This window comes from Lissotriton vulgaris, chromosome 12, assembly GCF_964263255.1.
Source record: "Lissotriton vulgaris chromosome 12, aLisVul1.2, whole genome shotgun sequence".
In the NCBI taxonomy this organism is placed as follows: domain Eukaryota; kingdom Metazoa; phylum Chordata; class Amphibia; order Caudata; family Salamandridae; genus Lissotriton; species Lissotriton vulgaris.
The window spans coordinates 719,637,615-719,657,526 of record NC_141700.1 but is presented as its reverse complement, the minus strand read 5'-3'; the positions used below and the strand labels follow the sequence as shown (position 1 = coordinate 719,657,526).

Below are 19,912 nucleotides of genomic sequence, written 5' to 3'. Positions count from 1 at the left end.
TGCCGAAAACCGGCGGGAATGGCGCCAAGCGGGGGGGTCTGTTGGGGCTTCAATCGAGGCAACTGTAACAGACCGCAAGGAACATGTAGGTTCAAGCATGTGTGTGCGGGCTGTGGGAATTCCTCACACCCAGAGAGTTCATGTAGATCAAAAAATAACGGGGCGGGAGGAAAGGGAGGGTCCAAGCAGGAGTAAGGTAGAACGTTGTGACCAATTGCCTACACCCGTTGATCTCATGGCTATGACTCCTTGGTTAAACAAAAACCCTGATCATGTCTCCGCTGGGTGTTGAGGAAGGGATTCTTGCATGGCTTCCACATCCCGGCGGGGGATTTTCGAGGGAACTCCTTTTGTAAAAACCAGTTATCGGCGCAACATAATCCAAGTGTGGTAGAGAGAAAAATTGCAAAGGAAGTCAGCTTAGGGCGAGTGACAGGGCCTTTTCATCGCCCACCGGTGGCGGATTTCATCTGTTCCCCATTAGGGGTTGTCCTGAAGAAAGACCCAGGGGAGTTTAGACTTATTCATAATCTGTCGGCTCCAAGGGGTTCCTCGGTGAACGAGGCCATTGACCCAGAAGTCTGTTCGGTGCGGTACGCATCGTTCGATGGAGCCGTGGCCATGCTGAATCGCCTGGGCGCTGATGGCGAAATCAGATATCGAGTCGGCGTTCCGGTTGCTCCCGGTACACCCGCAGGATCAGCGTTTGCTGGGTTTTGCATTCCAAGGGAGTTATTACATGGATAAATGCATGCCTATGGGTTGCTCCATTTCTTGTGCCTATTTCGAAATGTTCAGTTGTTTTTTAGAGTGGGCATTCACCGAGGCCACAGGGCTAGGCATGTTATGCATTATCTCGACGACTTCCTGTTTTTGGGAGCAGCCGGAGACACGAAATGTGCGCAGGCGCTGCACGACTTCTGCATCCTCATGAGGGAATTTGGAGTCCCATTGGCACCAGGTAAGACGGTTGGGCCATCTACTTCACTGGAGTTTCTGGGAATTGAGCTCGATTCTGTGGAGGGATGTTTCCGTTTGCCGTTGGGAAAGGTGGCCAAATTTAGGGCTTCCTTGAAGCTATGCCTTGGTAAGGAGAAAGTGACCCTGCATCAGTTGCAGCAAACAGTGGGTCAGCTTAACTTTGCCTTGAGAGTGACACCGATGGCCCGCCCCTTCTCACGCTCTATTGCACAAGCTATGGTTGGTCTCAAAGAAGGACACCACCGTGCGAGACTGTCTGCAGAGGTTCGCCAGGATATGCGCATTTGGTTGGCTTTTCTGGCGGACTTCAACGGTCGGGTAGTGTGGAACAAGCCGCCAGCGTCTTCAGATGAACTAGGTCTATGGACTGACTCGGCGGGGAGCGTGGGATTTGGCGCCATTTTTGGTAATCGATGGTTGGCGCAAACATGGCCGGCGTGGTGGCACTCCAGCGGTCTCACAAGTAAGTAACATTGGGTTCCTGGAGCTATTCCCCATTTTGGTTGCTCTGATGGCATGGCCAGACGATTTCAGAGACCGCTCAGTGGTGTTTTGGTCTGATAATATGACTGTTGTCGAATGCATTAACCAACAAGCAGCACGCTGCAAATGGATCTTGAGATTGTTGAAAGAGGTTGTGCTGCTTTGCATGAGACTGAATGTACAGTTCAGGGCGAAACATGTGCCGGGTGTACTGAATCATGCGGCTGATGCACTCTCTCGTTCACATATGCAGGCGTTCAGGGGTTATCTACCTACAGCGGACCTAGTGGCGGCACCATTCCCCGAAGCACTTTGGCTAATCGGTGCCCCGGATTACAAGAACTCGTGGCAGCAAGCTTAGCCCCCAGGACAAGGAAGGCATATGAAGGAGCGTTTCGTTCCTATTGCACATTTTTGGGTCCGGCAGGGGATCAGAGCTGGGGTCAGGAGGAATCCTTCCTGGGGTTCCTGGTAGCACTGCACAGGGAGGGCCGATCAGCGGCAACGGCTAATAGGCATAGGGCGGCCATTTCATTCATGGCGCAGGTGCATGGCATAAAAGACCCAACGGGTTCCTTTTTGGTGAAAAAAGCCCTTCGCGGCTGGCAGCGCCTCGAGGGTCGCAAGCAAGATGAAAGGCGCCCGATTGGCTTACATAGGTTGTCCCTACTCATAGCGAAACTAGACGGGACATGCTCCTCCCAATACGAAGCAGTTCTGTTCCGGGCAGCTTTCGCATTAGCTTTCCACGGGGCTATGCGGGTGAGCAAACTGGTCGCAAGGAATAAGAAAGACGTTGAGGGAGGCTTGTGCAGGGATCACGTCCAAATTAGGGGTGATTCGATGGTGGTCACGATAGCCAGGTCCAAGACCGACCAAGGGGCTATGGGAAATAGTGTTGTTGTGCAGCGCGCGCGAGGGTCCCCCACGTGCCCGATAATGTGTATAGAGGAATACTTGGCACTGAGGGCGGCTACATGGGGGGGGGAGTTTGCTGAGGCACAAGGATGGCACCCCACTGACGAGGTTTCAGTTCCAGAGGGTGTTAGCACTGACAATCGCTGCGGCGGGCATGGACCCGTGCGATTTTGGGACCCACTCCTTTAGGATAGGGGCTGCTACTGAGGCTACAGCCAGGGGTCAGAGTGCGGACGAAGTGAAACAGTTGGGACGATGGTCCTCGAATTGCTTCAAAAGGTATGTGCGATTGCACATGTTGTAAAGAACAAGTGACATGCACTCACACTTTTTGTCTTTTGTTTTAATTACAGTTTCGCGAGCCTGTCACGCGGGGCGGAATTTGCAGTCGGCCCAGTACCAGGAGACCAGCGGTCATGGATCACCGTCTAGAGAGAGAGTGGTATGGGTCGTGGGCCACTCATACGTGAGGCGCGCCGGGGACGTATTCAAAGCAGGTGACGCGACTCGCGCAGCTGGGGAATACGGGTACAGAGTGGCCTTCCATGGGAAGGGCGGGCTCTGTTTTGACCAATTCGAGTCATTTGTTGAGGGTCTTTTAGGGCGGCAAAGGTCACCGCCATCTGTAGTCATAGTACACCTGGGGGGCAATGGCCTGGTGGCACTGGGTAGACGAGTGTTGTTTGAACAAGTTTTGTCTGCTGTTAGCTGGTTGGCGAAAAGAATCCCGGGGTGCACGATTGCCTGGTCCCACATGATTCCCAGGAAGGTATGGCGGGGGGGCCTTTCGGTGTCAGCACTGAACCATTCAGTGAAGAGGGTAAACAATAAAATTGGTAGATTGTTTCGCTCTGCGCCGTTGCATAGCATTCCTCATGGGTGTATTCGGGGTGATCACATGTATCTGAATGATGGGGTTCACCTGTCCCGGGAGGGGAATGATTTACTCATAGGAGACTTCATAGCATGGCTAAGGGGTTTGAGGAAGCATGACCTTTAGGAGGAGTTGGGGGGGCCGGATAGTCGGTCAACTATCCGGCCTGTGGCGGTAAGGTCATGATCGGTGAGCAGTAATTTCAAGGTCCCTAGATGGGGGGCGCCACCCAGAATGGATGGGAGCGCCCGGGGGAGGCGGCCATTGGCCCCTCCCACGGGGAGGCGGCACCCACTAAGGATGGGTCGCCTAAGGGGAGACGGCCATAGGACCCTCCCAGGGGAGGAGGCGGCTATATGCCCCTCCTACTAATTTCCCGGGGGCCGGATATCCGCGACGGCGGATAGAGAGTGTGGGGATGGGGCGGAGTCCACGCTGTCCTTCCTACAGATACCTCACACTGGAACTCGGACAACCTTTAAGATGGCGTCGAGTGGAAAGGGGGCCCCCACCACGACAAGGGAAATTACAGTTGGCAATGAGGGTAGAGTCCTCTGCGCATGCGCCACTCACACCGTGAGGGCAAGAGTTTTGGTAGTAGGGATCTGACACCGGTTAAGACCTTGCCGTTGGCCCTTAATGCTAGGATGTACAATTTTAATTTAAAATGTATGCATTTGCAGGATGTTAGACTCGGCTAGGAAACCTTTGTATTAGAGATCTGTTAAGGTTAGCCAAAGAACATGTCTTCATCGAAATGTAATAAATGTAAAATTTTACATGATTATGAAACTTTTATTTAACGTTTTAAATTTTGTTTCATATTTTAATGAATACGGCCGGGAGGGTGACTCCCTCCCGCCTTCCAAAAGTTCAAGCCTGCGTCCGACTTCCCATCCTTGGGGATTGTGTTGGGAGGGGGTGACGGGCATCCCGGCCATATGGAAAGGGGCGACCACTCGGTCCCCCCGAACATATGGTTGGGTGCCCCGATCCTCCCGGGAAACCATTTTGGGCGGGGGCGTGTCTCGGCTGGTATGCCCGAAGCGGCGTAGCCGGGGCGCGCCTTTTCCCGCCCAGGAGGGGTTGTCCTAGACACCTACACCGATGACCACGCCCAGTAGGCGTACCGCAGGAGGGTACACGCCCTCCCGCAGAAGAATAAATTGAGCGGGAATCCGAAGAAGCGTCCTCTTGTTCCTGCGCTCTGAAGGCCGCACCCACTCGTTGCTCGTGAGCCCTCGACGGAACAAGCAGCAATTTTGACCCACCCACCAGCCCCTTATGGCAATGTTTGTTTTGTAATAAAGTTGCTGAGTTAGGCCCCTTTTTTCCTTTGTAGAAAAGTAAAGGAATGTTTAGATTGAGGATGTGAATTCTGTCTGTAGGTACTGTTTTTCTTTTTAGGAGTAAACAGTTGTGATACAATTAGGCATGCTGAATTTTTCCTTCCTTAGTAGGTGAACAACTGTCGTATTTATTTTTTGGTCGGGCGGTAAGGTCATGATCGGTGAGCAGTAATTTCAAGGTCCCTAGAGGGGGGCGCCACCCAGAATGGATGGGAGCGCCCAGGGGAGGCGGCCATTGGCCCCTCCCACGGGGAGGAGGCGGCTATATGCCCCTCCTACTAATTTCCCGGGGGCCGGATATCCGCGACGGCGGATAGAGAGTGTGAGGATGGGGGGGAGTCCACGCTGTCCTTCCTACAGATACCTCACACGGGAACTCGGACGACCTTTAAGATGGCGTCGAGTGGAAAGGGGGCCCCCATCACGACAAGGGAAATTACAGTTGGCAATGAGGGTAGAGTCCTCTGCGCATGCGCCACTCACACCCTGAGGGCGAGAGTTTTGGTAGTAGGGATCTGACACCAGTTAAGACCTTGCTGTTGGCCCTTAATGCTAGGATGTACAATTTTAATTTAAAATGTATGCATTTGCAGGATGTTAGACTCGGCTAGGAAACCTTTGTATTAGAGATCTGTTAAGGTTAGACAAAGAACATGTCTTCATCGAAATGTAATAAATGTAAAATTGTACATGATTATGAAACTTTTATTTAACGTTTTAAATTTTGTTTCATATTTTAATAAATACGGCCGGGAGGGTGACTCCCTCCCACCTTCCAAAAGTTCAAGCCTGTGTCCGACTTTCCATCCTTGGGGATTGTGTTGGGAGGGGGTGACGGGCATCCCGGCCATATTGTGTAGTGACTGCCTGGGGTCAGCTTTCCCTCTACTGTGCTTAGTTCCAACCACTGCCAAGGAGTACTTAAATCCACACCCCCTGCTGTGTTCACCTCACTGGACCCCCATCCAAGGGACCATCATGAACCCACTTTAGGAGCTTGAGCGGAGCATTGGATGTCAGTGTGCCAGTGTGCGCAACATCTTTAGAAGGCGGTACATGGCTCCCTTGACTTTGATTGTAGCCATTTCTGTCCAAACACCCCCCCAGCGCCTAGAGACCTCACTGGTAAGTAGTGTGCTTTACAAATGATATGATTGATTGATTGATTGAAGTAACCAAAGGAAGACGTGAGAAAAAGATGGATGTGTGGCCAAATGCATTGAGACTTGAAGCGTAAAAGGCTCAATTTAGCCACATGTGTTCAGAATTGAACTTATGGAAGACAAATGAGTGCTGAGTTCCTTCGCCTCACTCAATGCTAATCGAGATATTGTTCAAAGGGTGCGGTATATTAGTTTTCTGGCTGCTCCCTTGTCCAGCCACACCACAAAAAACAGACGCAACGGAACACAGAGCAGCAAATTGGAATCTACATTTGTGTTGGCCACTCAGGTATCAGAAATAGGTACACATTTAGGATCTTTGACTCAAATTACCTTTAACCACAACAAATGTGTGCATCAGTTTAAAAGGATATCAAGTCAGGGAGAATTTTACTAATCAAGAAACATTTATCTTTACTTACGTGTATTTATAAAGCACAATACACTCATTTACAGAGCCTTTTGGCACTTTTTTTAACTACTTTACCCAGTGCAGCAAAGCACCAGTATTAAGCTTAAGTGGTAAAGAGCCACCCTTTTAACAATTTACTGAATCTAAAATAATCAGATTGAACACGGATCTGAAGAGTAAGTGAATTCCAGAGTGTTGGTCCCTGCCCACAGCGTGATCTGCCTCTACATTTAGGCAATGTAAAATGTAGAATAAGAAAAGTGGGCTAAAGAAAAGATCATAATAGAGGAGTAGGCGAGGACTTCTTGAATCTACCTGAAAAGAACAATGGAACAGAGCTCAAAACCTTTCTATGCATCAGACAGGCAACCTTAAACTGTATACTTTTGTCCACAGGGAATCAATGCAAATGTTCCATACATGGCTAAAGTCAACACAATTAAAAACTAGCCTTAAAGCAGCATTTTGCAGTTTTTGGAAACAATCCAGACCATCTTCCGGAGACTCAGAAACATTGAATTCCCATACTACATTATCCAGCATAGACTGGTGGAAGGAGTTGGCTATAAAAAATGTATGGGAAAATGAAATCTAGGAATACAGTAGTTATGGCTGAAAGATACAAGATTGTATGACAGGCAAAACCTGCAAAACCAGCAAGAGATTGTCATCAAGTATGATGCAAAGATTACAGGCACATTTGAACATTTGAACATGCGCGAACACCATCAGATGAGGGCTGTGAGAGCACCTGAATTAACCTGGTACATTTTCAGCAAGAGCGTTCTGTCCACAGGCATTGTCTTGAGTGGAGAGCTCAGATAGTTGCTGTAAGAGATTTACTTACCTCTTAAGAATCCTGATTTCATCTCATGTTTCCTCCATTTTAGGTTTTAGTTCATTTGTCGTAATAGTATAATGCTAGTATAACAATAAAGACCCTTAGTAACTCTTATGGGCACATGCATCATTGTAAATTGCATTCGCAAATGGTGCGAATCGCAAAATTCGTCAGTTTGCGAATGCAATTAAAATTTTTGGGATGCATCACCATTTTTGTCTTTTTTCGCAATTTAAGAAATCGCAAAATTGCGATTTCTTAAATTGCAATTGCATTTAAGGAATCTCAAATTGAGATTCCTTAATTGCAATGCATCAAATGTAAAAAATTTGCGAATTCGCAAATAAGGGGAGCAAATTACCATGAAGTTGACCTTCATGGTAATTTGCGAAAACTGCATTTTTGAAAATAGTTCCATTTTACACATGGGGGCTTGGGGCATGTGTGTGTGCAAGATGTACTTATAGGCAGATTTCAGGGGTGCAACAGGGTGTCCTTTGGACACCCCTGCACCCTTGAAATTGCATTTTCAATTTGCAATTCTCTAATGGAGAATCGCAAATTAAGAATGTCTTCACATTCTAGAGGCCCATAGGAATGGATGCGGAGGTATTCCTTAATTGCGATTCTCAATTAGAGAATCGCAATTGAGGAATTTTAAGAAATCGCTATTTTTTTAGCAATTTCTTGATGCATTGCAGTTTGCAATTCCTTAATTGCGATTCCTTATTTTTCGCAATTAAGGAATCGCATAAAGCAATATTGATGCATGTGCCCCCATGTCTTTGGGATGACTTGTTTTATCGTTGATAGTCCACTGCCAAGGGTTATATCAGTTGTTAACATTCTGAAGCCCAGTGCAGGTCTGAGACAAAGGTGAGGTACTTTGACGGACAGGGCCTTTAACAATAGGTATAGCGTAAAGGCTATAGCACTTTAGAGTATTCTACCCCTAATAATAAACAGGGAATTACAGAAAAAGCATTGGAATGTTGGGGCAGAAGCCATTATTAGCTTTAAGCTACACATTGGGCCCGATTCACAGAACTAACTTAAGACAAAATCCTAAACCTACTACTTTTGGTATTCACAGAAGTTAGGATTTTGTCTTAAGTTTGTCTTAAGACAGACTTAAGACAGACTTAAGTTAGGACTTTAAGTTTTGGATTTTGAGGAAGAATACCAAAAGTAGTAAGTTTAGGATTTTGTCTTAAGTTAGTTCTGTGAATCGGGCCCTTTGTCTTCAATGGAGAGCTCAACAATCCAGTAGTAACAAAGCAAAAATCTATTTCATTTTAATTCTAGGAGTAAAGAGAAATCGAAAAGAAACTCAATACTTTCTCTACAGTTAATCTAAATAAAAAATGAAAATAAACAAAAACACTCTAGCTTGCCAGGCGAGGAAGAAAAACAGAAGCACCCTTATTATTTCCATTAAGGTTAAAATAACACAGACTAAGGATCAGTTCTGGAAATTGAAGATCTCATGGAAATTGGTGTAGAATTTTGCAAAAGTAATGCTGTTGTGCTCAAAGTTGCATGTTGCTCAGTTGAGGTTCCAGAAGAAATAGTTTGACAATCAAGATACCTAAGCATAAGAGAATGATGCTTATACATTTCCACAAAGGCATTTGCGGAGTTCAGTACCGAGCATCCCTTTAATTGTAGTTGTGAGATAGTAGATTATTAGTTGGGGTGGATGGTAGTCCCCCGACAAGTAATAATGTCACTATACTTGTTAGGTCCCAATAGAAATTCCAGTCCAATTTAGTCCCACCGCAGATGATCGCGACCAATTTAGTCCCACCGCAGATGATGGCCAGTCAGATACAGGAACTGGGTTCATCCAGGTCAAGAGTTACCTTTTTAGCTTAGAACCAGTTCTAGACATCGAAGGGTTTGTTAGTGCAAAAACAGCAAGCTGAAGCTGGAGCTGAAGCTGGAGCATGGCTCGATGACACCAGGTTGAATAAAGACAGTGTCCCGATGTCTTGGTCAACAAGAGTGGGTGAAGTTTGGGCTACCATTTCACGGAGAGCTTAGTTGTTAATAGAGTTCCTGTCGCCGGCTGCATTGAGGAAGCTGCAGGATGTGGTCAAAACACCCTCTACTAATTCTAACATAGAGCGAAGAACTTCGCCGGAGCAATGGTGGAGAAGTCGATAAATATGTGCTGCATACTCAGCGGATCAGCTTGGCAAGTTGGTCCCAGACTCCTGTGAGTTCCCCAGTAAACATTTTTGAAAAGGCTTCTAAGCCTCAGCCTTTAGGGTTAGACAGGAGGCATAGACACTGATACCTGCCAAAGGTTCCAGGGCCTCAAGAACAGCATTTGGGAGTCAGGACTCACTTCAACAGAAGCTACCAGCAAGGTCCAGTTGAAACTGGTTAGCTGGACTTCTTCCGGAAGATGGGCTTCTTGTAGCATTTGTGTCCTTGTAACTTAAAAGGAGTTCAGTCAACCGACCCCTAGAGTCCACTTCTTTTTCTTGGGTATACATGGGAGCAGGTCAATCCCTTTGGTTTCTCCTCACAGGTCACTTCCGCAGATGCAGTTCTGTCTCCCACAGGTCCAGTAATGTTCTGAAGAGGGTGCCCAGGGGTGCCAAATTTCTTCCTGGCATTGTCCTGACCCTTCCATGACCAATAGGGTTAAAATCCCCATGGGTAACCCTACCCACTTTTGCAGCAGTGCTAGTGTACCGTACTGAAAATAATACCACAGTGGCCACCTATACCTAAAAACAGCATAGCAGAACCTCTCCTCCCTTGTCAAGAGCTCCTGTGCCCACCCTGGAAGAGTAACCAGAGAAATAAACAAAATATCCCCTATTGTCATTTAAAACTAGCAGGTCACAAAATCCAAAAGCATCTACCGAAGTGTAGTCTGGATTGACTCATGAATTAGACCTCGCTCGAATAAACTTTTCAGACTCTCGCATGAGCGCAACTCAAAGAAACTGGGAAACTCATATTTTTGTGTGTAAACTTTAAGCACTTTCAAAAGATCCAAAGAACATGGCTGAGTTCTGAAGCTTTGAGGACAGAAGGTAAAGTGTCAAGCAAACCTGCTGGCATCATATAACACTGTACGAATATTAGTCCTAATTTATAAATACATATATGTGTGTACTTTTTACCATATATGTGTGTGTTTTCTGGAAGGAGAGAGACATATGAATATATAGATATATAAACCCATCAGCCCACTCATTGGTGGAAACTCATCATCTGGGTTGTTTTGTACAGATTGGTACCATCCACACTAAACCCACTTCGTTATTGTGGGATAATGGTGTGAATTTTAACCAGAGCGTGAGAAAGATGTCTCGGCTGAAGGGTTATAAGTTGCAGTGCAAAAAAGGTGTGAATACAAAGAATAATAAAGGTGATTAAAATTGCCTATTGTGGTGCCGAAGAACACATTTTATTAGAATGGTCATCACCTTCCCCTCGACTCAGTGGGAAGTACGAGGCAACGACGGACAGGCGTGGCCTCTTTCAACCTGAGCGAGTGCCAGGTGAGTTGAGGCTTCCTCCATACAAATTATGGGAGAGAAAGTTCTCATCACAGTGACTCCATTCCCACGAGCAGTCGATCGTTTGGGGTAGGTTATATGTGTGAGGTGAAATTATTCTATATCACTTATATATATTTTTTCCATTGTTGCAGTAGTGGTATATATTCTTAGGTCCTGACGAAACCCTCTAAGGCTGAAACATGTTGACCACGTAGACACCATTGATAGTAATATTTGTTGCCATACTATCTCCACTTGCTGTTTTTAATCTTGCCATTATGATGACCATTCTATTAAAATGTGTTCTTCGGCACCACAATAGGCAATTTTAATCACCTTTATTATTCTTTGTATTCACACCTTTTTTGCACTGCAACTTATAACCCTTCAGCCGAGACATCTTTCTCACGCTCTGGTTAAAATTCACACCATTATCCCACAATCACGAAGTGGGTTTAGTGTGGATGGTACCAATCTGTACAAAACAACCCAGATGACGAGTTTCCGCCAATGAGTGGGCTGATGGGTTTATATATCTATATATTAATATGTCTCTCTCCTTCCAGAAAACACACACATATATGGTAAAAAGTACACACATATATGTATTTATAAATTAGGACTAATATTCGTACACCACTTATCAAGTGAGCCGATAAAGTTCTCTAGACCCTTAGCATCCTTTGTGTTTTGTGATTAGAGATTTGGGGGATAGGATGCAAGCAGGTCTTTAAAAGGTTCCCCTTAGACCCTTGTTCTACAATTTGTTTTTTGTGTATCATATAACACTGGTCTGCTCATCATAGATTTCAACAGCAAAACTATTCAATCAAAATGATGAGAAATTCTAATGTGTACAAACCAAAGATTTGTAGAACTGGCTCATGAACGGTGTACACATTACAGGACATACTAAGAATGAGAATATATAAAAAGATCGCATGCATAGAGGTGATGTTTTAGTCAAACACACTACACAATACTGGTGGTTAGCTGAGCATTCCTCATTTTAGTCTGTCACATTTAGCTACTTGAGTTCACTATTACGCTTTCCCCTCCCACCTGCTATTTTGAGTTTTATTATCTTAATAGCCCTAAAAACCCACACTTTAACAATTTACCCACTGCTTCACTTCCCATATTTAATGTGCTTTGTTCATTTCCTCATTTGGGTTTTTGCTTCACCTTTATATGGCAGACACTCATTGTTCACATTTCCTTTCAGTACCCCACCCATCCACAATTTATCTGCTTGTCTGTCTAAAGACTTTTGGAACACAAGTTTACTCCTGTGCTGTCATCCCTCTTTCCCCTGTGGCTCTCAACCTTGGTTGCAATTGAATCTGAATTAAACATTTCATAAGCCTCTTACTCAGACTCAATTCTCTCTAACTCCCAATTTCAAGCATTGGTGCTCCCACACCAATGCAATTTATGTTCTGTATGTAAGATTCCCTGTCTTTTATCTTTCCTCTTTTTGTCTCTCGATCTCAGCTGACCACATTTTATGAGGGAATTTACTCTTCAACTTTTTCCCTTCAGCCACTTTTTCAATGATGGCTTACCTCTTGTGGGCTTCAATTGCATTGCTTATCAAATCCTTAGCAAATCTCTAAGGGGCTGATTAGGACGTCAGACGGAAAGCCTCCGACCCCAGGTCGGCGACTTAGGCTTTCCGACCAACATCCATGATTTAAAGTCTGAATTCCTAATGACAATGTAGGTGGTCGGAGTTTAACCTGGCCGGTCAGACCGACTGGCTTCCAATGGGCTCAAGGAACCCGCTGGTCAGTCGGAGGCTGCACATAATCTTCTACGGATGGCTATTCCACCAACAGGATTATGATGTTGGTTTCTGCCAGGCTTTTGATGTCCGGCTTTCTGACCGCCGCACAAGCTCCCATGCCATTCAGAACTGCTGACCTACGGGGGGTCAGTTCCCACACCGAAACAGTGTCAATCGGAGGCAACCCCGAACAACATCGTAACTAGGGCCTAAGTCATCATTGATCTTTGATTTATCAACCATTAACCCCTTTTTGACTTGCTCCTTACCTGGATATTGGTTGATTTTCCTACCTCTCCAGGATATCTGGACAGTACATTGCCAACCTTAGTTTTCATTTGACAATCTAATGCATTCTGAGAGTAGTAGTTCACTGCCAACAGGACAAGCACAGCTATTGTCAATGATCTGTAATATAAAATCAGACTATCAAACATAACAATACAATGCAATGAGGGGACAACTCTGCCAATGGCTTGCAGTGCCCTCTCTAGAACTTGGCTGTTCTCAGCAGCAGTCCCAAGCTGTGGTAGGCATGATCAATGTTTCTTCTACGTTCCTCCATCATTACACAGGTTGAATCTTTTTTTTTATACATGACTTTTTGCTTCTTTTAACTATTTAGTTGCTGTGTCTCATTTGAAATTTGGTATCAATCTGTCACTCACAAATATTATTTTTCATTTGCAAATGGACTGTGCAATTCACATTTTATGTGCAATGCTTTTGATCAAGGCATGCTGTAAAAATTAAAAAAATATATAATAACCCATCTCTGGAAACATCAAAAAAACTGCCAGGGACCAAGGAATCATGTCTCACCTTTCGATGGCTGACCAGATCTTCAACCCATCATCTCTATAGTAATAGTTGGGCAACGACTCAACCTCACGGGATTTTAGATTGTCCGCGATGCACATGGAAGTGTAGGTCAGGGATTGCATGTCTCTTGATATAAGCTCAGCAAGACCTGCTACTCCAATCGCCGTGCTCTGGGGATAAAAATTTCAGTTTCTGGTTAGGTCCCGCTTCTAGGCTGCTCCTGATTGTTTTAGTCGTAGACCAAAGTCATCAATTTATACATTTTGGATATTCTCGTCTACTCTGTGTAGAGTGTGAGTCAATGTTCTACTCATGTAGCTTTGGGTGTATAATATGCCACACAGTTGCTGCTGGAGGATTTATCCAACTATCAATACATTCCCCAGGACAGAAAAAAACAGTTGCCTTTGGTTACAGATAGACTGAGTTTAGGTTACAAATGATGTAGCTTATTTGACTATTTTGGGCGTGACTATGGCTCTGACAAATGTGTTCTTTGTGAAGCAGTGGCACTGAGGATGTGTCCAGGGTCTTTAGTAACTAACGTTTGGAGTGGTGTCTAATGTGTTTCTGTGTTGTTTGCTAATGGTGGAAGCCGTACATAGCTATGTTGAAGCTTTTCGATATCACACTGTGTATATGAGAGTTTGTGTTCGAAGTTTAGTGCTAGCACTAGATTAATATTATATGTTGTGCTTCAGTGTGCCATCATTTTAAGTGATCAATATGGTATTGTATGTAAAATGTTCAGTTGAATGCTTCAGTACAAAAAGTAAATGGTAGTAAATGCTTTTCAGAGCAGCAGCACAATAGGCAATTACAAGGCATATACATTTATGAATGAGCAAGACAAATTCAAGAGGCCATAAGCCGGACTACACATGCCATGGTGGTGGCAATCTGAAAGGAAGGACAAGAGTAACTAATTTACACACCGGGGGGTTGCTAGTGGACAGTACTAGTCAAAAGTAGCTGATTCCTGTCCAGGTTATGAGCTATCCACTTAAAGGAAAGGGGACAAATAGATTTTGCTAGAATATGCAAAGTATCTATAAGTTGGGATAGTTTATTTTCCAGGTTTATGTGGTGTTCTATAGGTAAAATATCACAAATAGCAAAGCGTTCAGCCTCCAAGTCATGACTGCTGAGACTTCTCTTGCTTCAGGATTAGCAGCCCTACTTGGATACAGCCTATAAAAAAACACCTAGAAACTATTCAGATATTATGGATAGATTATGGAAAAGTTCTACTTCACTTCAATTAGACGTGCCCAATACAATGATTAAATTCCAATCCACGTCCCAACTTACCAACCACTTCAAGCAAAGTGAGTGGAGAGATAGAAGTACGGACAGTGGACATCTTCGAAGCTTATTTTCCTCAAGTACAAACACCTGTCTACGGTCAGGGGCCATGAGACTTCTAAAAGACCATACAAGAATACCTCATCCTGCATAATTTATGTAAGGTTTGTATATGTTTGGTGGGGACTGTGAAGATACCTTATTAGGATGTAGCTCACATAACAATGTGTCAAACGTTTGATAAAGAGAAAATAAATAGTAGGCTGTGGGAAAAGGCTGCAGGTTGATGCACTCTGTAATTATGTTCAATAAGAACACGTAAGAATATTTTATAAAGGGTTTAAAAAGCTCATCTTATTCCTAGCAGTTCCCATTCATTTTTTCAGAAATCTGTTCTCCTCCATCATGGGACATAGCTTTCATTCCATCCACTTCCTCGAGCTGGGTCTCGTGGCTCAGTTGACTAATGCATCCACACCGTTGATTTAAATCCCTAGTCATTGCTTATCAAGCCCTTTATGGTTGTGGACCTGCCTATTTACAGAAACGGTTCTCCTTTTATGTGGCGCTGAGACAACTGGGTTCTTCAGCTCTCCTTCTAGCTAGGGTGCCCTGCTTCATTCGTCACAAGATGGGCAGTTGCTCCTTGGCTGTCAAGGCTGCCCGGGCTTGGAATGCTCTTTTGTTTTCATTGTGTAATACTCAAGATCCGTTAGCCTTCAAGAAACTTTTGAAAACGTACCTGCTTCCATAAATGATGGTGGTGTAGTTCAGTGACGCCACTTGGTTACATGCCGGGACACTCTTCGGAGTAGCTGTTTTTGATTCTTATAATATGTTTTCTTGTATTATATAAGATACTGCGTTTAAGAACCTTGCATTGAATAAGAAATATTTCAAATGTGCACGTGTCCTCGTTTACTCCACGTTCTGGTTTGAAATGATTATAGAGCGAAAGAGTGTTCATGTGTTCCACGATACCTGAGGTAACCTAAGTTCATGTTCTGGTTTGTCTAAGTCATTGGGAGTTTGTTATGACCAATGAGACACTGTAGCTAGCTCGGTAAGGGGATTTTGGATACTGAGGTGAGTTTTGGGTCACCCTAATTCACTGAGGTTCCGGATCTCTATGCACAGTTCTGTAAGAGAACGGAATCCCTGCTACAGCACGTTATAAGAGCATTTAACATAACATGACCTAACATAACATCTGTGTTTGAGCTCATGGTCATAGGTTCACCGAATGTTCCACTTAGCATTTAAGAGTCAATAAAATAAGTGCCGCTGAGTAGCAGTAAACATCTATTAATTTAGACCGAAAGGTGAACATGTGCTTTACAATATCACATGCTATGCTATGTTTATTATGTTGTCTATATTTATCATGACTTCTTTTGGATGCCACCAACAGAGGTGGTCTACAAAGATGAATTCAAATCTTACCTGATCAAAGGATCCTCCTGGTCCAATAAGGACTTCTCTGGCGAGAGCATTAATATGCAAAGTGTAGCGATGGTGGGGGATCAGGAGCTAAAGAGAGACCGGGGGAGTTATTAGAGACACAGGTACAGTGGTGGCTTCAAGCAGATCTCATATTCCCACTGCTCTACAACATGTAGCCATATACTATTTTAATGTCCAGTCCTCCAAGAACCTCAATCATTCTTGATGTTTTGTACCTAAAAATGCCTTGAAAGAATGACCAATGAGCGCTCATTTATTGAGCTTGTAATTAACAGCCCGTTTGCACTGTCTGATTTGTCTTTCTTACCTTGTAGAGAGGATGAGACATGGGGAGCTGCCTCAATGTAGAAATGCTGAACACCTCTGCAAAGATGTGCGTACGTAGGAAGTGGGTAAGAGCCTGATGGGTGGAAAAAATAGAGCTCCTCACCCACATTTTGGCAAGCAGCCAGTCCCACTCACTATCACTTGGCAGGAAGATGGGATTCTCTGGACCTGGAGTCTGATTTAGCTGCAGAGGAAGATGCACAAAGAGTCAGTTACTGGTTTTTTGTGGTTACTGACCAAGCCGCTGCAGTCATAACTTAGCTCAAGAGTGAGACACAACATATTAGCCTTAGAGAATGTTTGCATGATGTTTACTGAACCAGAATGCCAAGAACATTGCAAACTTCTAACATTACACTTTTATGATTTCTCAGAAATCCCACAGGAAGAAAGTGACAGCTGACAAATGGTCTGAACCCATTGTGAGAAACAAATGTTAAACCAACAGCAAAGCGGGGTACAGCCACTGGATGCGTGCTTGCTCTCAGAAAAAGAGCTGCTAAAATTAGATGACAATCCACTCATGTGGACTCAATCCAGTATAAGAACCTTGTACACTAAAGATGACAAGCAAGAACCATTAGAACAATCAAGACGTGCCTTTCTGCGATCTCATAGGAATCATTTCTTGAGGGTTTTTTGGGCAATGAGTAGATTGACCTTCTCTTTCAATTGAGGAGTAAGTTAGCATACTCACAGAATAATGCTTATGAATAATGCACAAGATAAGCGGGAAACATCCTTTACAACGCAACTTTTACCACGCAGTGCCTTTACGACGCAACTTTTACAACGCAAACCATTACAACACATTGCGCTGGGGGGCGCTCTAGGATAGGGAATAGGTTTAATTTACTATCCAACACCTTCCCTACTATCCACGGGGGCTGGAGTTGGAATAGTAAATTAAACTATTCACTATCCAGCGCCCCAAAGCACTATGCGTTGTAAAGGCATGCGTGGTAAAAGCATGCGTTGTAATGTCATACATCCCAAGTTAAGCAGAAGGGTTCTCTTGTAAAATAAATGTTTCTACATGAAGGCAGACGCAATTGATTTACATTTTGTAAACAGGTTTTTGCTTTGTGGTAAATGGTGTTTAGAAGTTTATGTGAAGCTCATGATTTTGTCTGGAAGAAAGAAAGAGAAACAAAGAGTCTGAGGGCTGAGAAGAACACCTACAAAATAGAAAGAAGAAGAGGACAAGGCGTTGGCACTTGACAGTTAAGCATCATCCAGCTTACAAAGAAAGTACATCAGCCATAGATACTGGGCGATGCTCAGAGGCAGAGCACAGATGAGAAAAGAATGAGCACTGAAATTTGCTTTCAGGAAAATACATTTGCATTGCCTAATATTATTCTGTAATAGTCGTTTAAATAGATCACTGTGGATTCATGTAAAAACACTTAGTGGATAAAAATGCAAGTGCCTGGAAGAGTGTCTGATTTAGAGTGAGGTTACCGAGTTGTTTTAATTTCTTTCTTTGTTCAATCAGTCAAAATCCATGTAGGCTTTCTTGGAAAATTATTTATTGGAACTGTGCATAGTAAAAATCCATTTTTTTTTTTTTAATTTTTTTTTATTGTTAACAGGCTGGCAAGGAAGAAATACATTGAAACATTAATACATATGTTAACGGACATGAATATACAGTATAATAAAGCAAATAGGCCATGAGATATGAAGAGGAAAGAAAAAGGATAAAAAAAAGAAAGAATAATAATTCATTAATGAAAGTTTTAAAAGAATAGTAACAGTTTCTTTCGACAGTCGTGCAAGTTATATTGTCCTAGAGACACAGAATATCAATTCATGAGAGTATTAAATTTTCCTATGCCCAATAAAGAAAATACAGCATCATCATTCCATAAAAGTTCCCCAAATTTTTTCATGTTTCCTCAGTGTGCGTGTTCCCCTTATATTTGCTAAGGCTAGTTCCATTGAATGTATCTCGGTTACCAGTGCCCACCAGTCCCAGCCACTAGGTGTTTCTGAGCTGGTCCAAGCTCTAGCCAAAGTTTGCTTGGCACAAGACATAAGTATTGTAACCAAGGCAGCTTGTGGGAGAAAGACGGGATAGGTATCTAGCAGGACAGAAGCAGCCGTAAATGTAGGCAATTGAACCTGTTTCATTTTCAAAACATTTTGAATGTCGCACCAGAAGGTCTTAAGATTAGGACAGGAGAACAGCATGTGTGCCAAATCAGCTGCGTCAGCGGAGCATTTGGGGCATTTTGTGCGATCACTGTTGGTATTATTAGGGGACCATTTAGAAATTCTTTCCGGGGTGTAATATAGCATACAGGTTGTTCTGAATTGTTGGAGTCTTAGACTAGATGACCGTACTCGTTTATTGATATTTATCAGGGAGCTCTCTATCTGTTTTGATGTTATATTTGAACCCAATAATCTGCTCCATTTGTCAGCCAATTTAATACAGTCGTTTAGTTTGAAGTCAATTAGAAGTCTATATGCTTCACTTATTACTGACTTATTTTTTAAAGAGTATAAACAAGTCCAAATATCGCATTCAGAAACCTGCAAAATTTGCTTTTTGTTAATCAGGTAATCATGTAGCTGTAAGTGTTTGCACCTCATATTTTCAGGTAGATTGTATAGCAATTTGAGAGTATTAAAGTCTAAGAATCCTTGTGTGCCATATAAGTCCCCTAAAACGGTGATTCCTGACCTAAGCAAGCCAAGTGCTATGTTGTAATTAAAAATACTTGGAAGACCCGGATTGCCCCACAGAGGCAGCTTTGAATGGAAAAAACTAGTTTTACAAAAGGTGAGTATATTGCCCCAAATCTTTATTATGTCTCTTGCGGTCTTAAATCTAACCCTTTTGTAGTAGTTGGGGTCGTTGGTTCTAAACAGAAACATGTTTGAGTCAGATTTTAACATGAAAGAATGGAAGAACAATGCCCTTCCTCCATTAAGTAAAGAGCGGAGGCGAATAACAAAAGCAGACCAAAAATACAGTTTGAAGTCGGCAAAATTAAGCCCTCCCTCATTCGTGTTATTTTTCATAAGATTCAGTGACCTTCTCGCTTTTTATACCCCCAGAAGAAGCTACTAAGTGCTCCATCGAGTTTCTTGAAGAATTGATTATTTAGCGCTAATGGGATAGATCGAAATAAGTACACATATTTAGGCAATACCTTCATCCTAATTAAATTGATTCTGCCGATTAGATTCAGAGGTAGTCTATGCCATTTTTTTAATATTAGGCTAGTGGATATGGTTAATTCGTTATAGTTTATATTGTTAATTTCCTGTAATTTGGCCGTTATTTTGACCCCTAGGTAAGTAGCAATTTTGCAGATCTCAGGTACTATCACGGCTGGAGTATAATTAGCGAAAACTTGTGTTTTTTGTAGATTAAGTTTATAGCCAGACACCTTCCCAAATTTTCCGGCCTCTAGAGCAATTCCCTTTAGTGCCTCGACAATATCTTCTGAATAAACCGCGATATCGTCGGCGTATGCTGTTATTTTTAGCTCCTGTGAGCCTGATCTAAAAGGTACGATCTGGATTTGGGACTGAAGGGCAAACAAAAAAGGTTCCAGTGAGAGGGCAAATAAAAGAGGTGATAGGGGACATCCCTGATGGGTTCCACGTTGAATTGAGAAGTCTGAGGATATCAACCCCCCATAGCTGGTA

At 43.6% G+C, this 19,912-nt stretch overlaps 1 protein-coding gene across 1 annotated transcript in view; it reads right to left on the bottom strand.

Moving 5' to 3' along the window:
• Positions 1–19,912, bottom strand: part of LOC147678115 (hydroperoxide isomerase ALOXE3-like) — a 250,228-nt gene that overhangs the window by 22,973 nt on the left and 207,343 nt on the right. Inside the window, exons 8-10 of the mRNA XM_086945977.1 lie at positions 16,227–16,430; positions 15,899–15,985; positions 13,151–13,320 (exon numbers count right to left, since the gene is read on the bottom strand). Of these exons, the coding sequence (XP_086802103.1) occupies positions 13,151–13,320; positions 15,899–15,985; positions 16,227–16,430 (461 nt within the window). The remainder of the gene's footprint in view (positions 1–13,150; positions 13,321–15,898; positions 15,986–16,226; positions 16,431–19,912) is intronic.